Source organism: Olea europaea, chromosome 8 (assembly GCF_002742605.1).
Source record: "Olea europaea var. sylvestris chromosome 8, O_europaea_v1, whole genome shotgun sequence".
NCBI classification, from domain to species: Eukaryota; Viridiplantae; Streptophyta; class Magnoliopsida; order Lamiales; family Oleaceae; genus Olea; species Olea europaea.
In genome coordinates this window covers 2,232,919-2,234,484 of record NC_036244.1, presented here as the reverse complement: position 1 = coordinate 2,234,484, position 1,566 = coordinate 2,232,919, and the positions used below count along the sequence as shown (strand labels likewise).

The 1,566-nt window shown below is 38.9% G+C and overlaps 1 protein-coding gene across 1 annotated transcript; it reads right to left on the bottom strand.

Moving 5' to 3' along the window:
- Positions 1-456: 456 nt before the first annotated feature.
- On the bottom strand, positions 457-1,056 carry LOC111398158. The gene is made up of 2 exons (XM_023025094.1): positions 1,044-1,056; positions 457-962 (listed from the first exon to the last, which is right to left on the bottom strand). Exons 1-2 carry the CDS (start codon positions 1,054-1,056, stop codon positions 457-459), a joined length of 519 nt encoding a protein of 172 aa, XP_022880862.1.
- Positions 1,057-1,566: the final 510 nt, after the last annotated feature.

Here is a 1,566-nt window from a genome sequence, read left to right as displayed (position 1 = left end):
AGATGAGTCCATTGAAAATTCCCTTTTTTCATACACTCAGTTATAGGGATGGTAATAGAACTAAAACCTTGGATGAATCGTTTATAGAATGAGGCTAATCCATCAAAGCTACAAGCCTTGGTAAAAGTTGGAGGTGTTGGCCAATTACGAATTATAGAGATTTTAGCTGGATCAGTAGAAATCCCTTGGGCAGAGATAATGAATCCTAAAAAGAGGACTTGTGACTGTAGAAATGAATACTTTTCAGGTTAGCGTATAATTTGGCTGAACGAAAGGTAAGGAAAATCTATTGAAGGTGGTCTAAGTATACCTCTCGTCATTGACTATAAATCAATATAAAATAGACCACAAGAATTTTCCAATGAAAGGTCAAATAACATGATTCGTGACCCTCATAAAAGTTCTACGCGCATTTGACATCTCAAAAGGCATAACTAGCCACCCGTATAAACCATCTTAAGTCTTAAAAGTCATTTTCCATTCATCCCGTGGTCTAACCCTAATTAGATGATACCCGCTCCTTAAATATATTTTAGAAAGCCACAAAGATCCTGCAAGCTCATCCACTGTCCTCGAGGCGCAGAAAAGGAAACCGATATTTAATAGTAATTTTGTTAATAGCGCGGCTATCGACACACATATGCCAAGATCCATCATTTTTTGGAGTAAGTAGGATCGGGACCGCACACAAAGTAAGGCTATGACAAATAAACCTTTAGCTAGTAAAGCTTCAATTTGTTTATTCAACTTGACCTGTTCCGTGGGGTTCATCCAATAGTGAGGACAATTCGATAACTGTAAACTAGGGACCAAGCCGATAGTATGTTGAATATCACGAATAGGAAGGAGCTCGTCGGGTAGGTCATCAGGGGTCATATCACTAAACTCTTCTAGCAACGAGGTGACGTCAAAGGGGTTATCAATGTGTGAATCAGAAGTGGGTTGGGAATAGGCTTTGGTAACTATAGCAAACATCAACCCGATGTTGTAAATCTCACTCTTAAAGTCCTTATAGGACAAGAGCTGGATCTAATTGTTTGTACCTGTAGTATACATGGGCCTTGTTTTAGGGAATGGTCTCTTTGGAGGGTCTAAGGGTTTGGTTAGAAGAAACCTAATAAGTTTACCAATATTGTTGAACTCATAAATATCGTCGCGCCAAAAGTGCTTAATGTCGTGAGAGTGAATCTAAGGACGACCTAAAAGGATGTAAGTAACATCAATGGGTAAGATGTCGTAGTAAAGATCCTCCGAGTAGAATGTGCAAAACGTAAGAGAAATAGGGCAACATTGAGTGACAGGCAAAGAAGTCCTATCGACCCATGCTACCTTAAATGGTTAAGAGTGGGGTTCGAGTTTGAATCCGAAATTGGTCACAGTTGAAGTGAAAACAACATTCATGGTACTATTCCCATCAATTTCTAATTTGCAAGAGTGGGAGTTGTACGAGATGTATATCTGGAAAATTGATGTCCTTTTCCAAGAATCAAATTCAACAAGGGTAGACCGTTAAATATCATTTGTTTTTTGGAGTTGGGAATAGTGGCTCTTGATTAATAGCAAGGG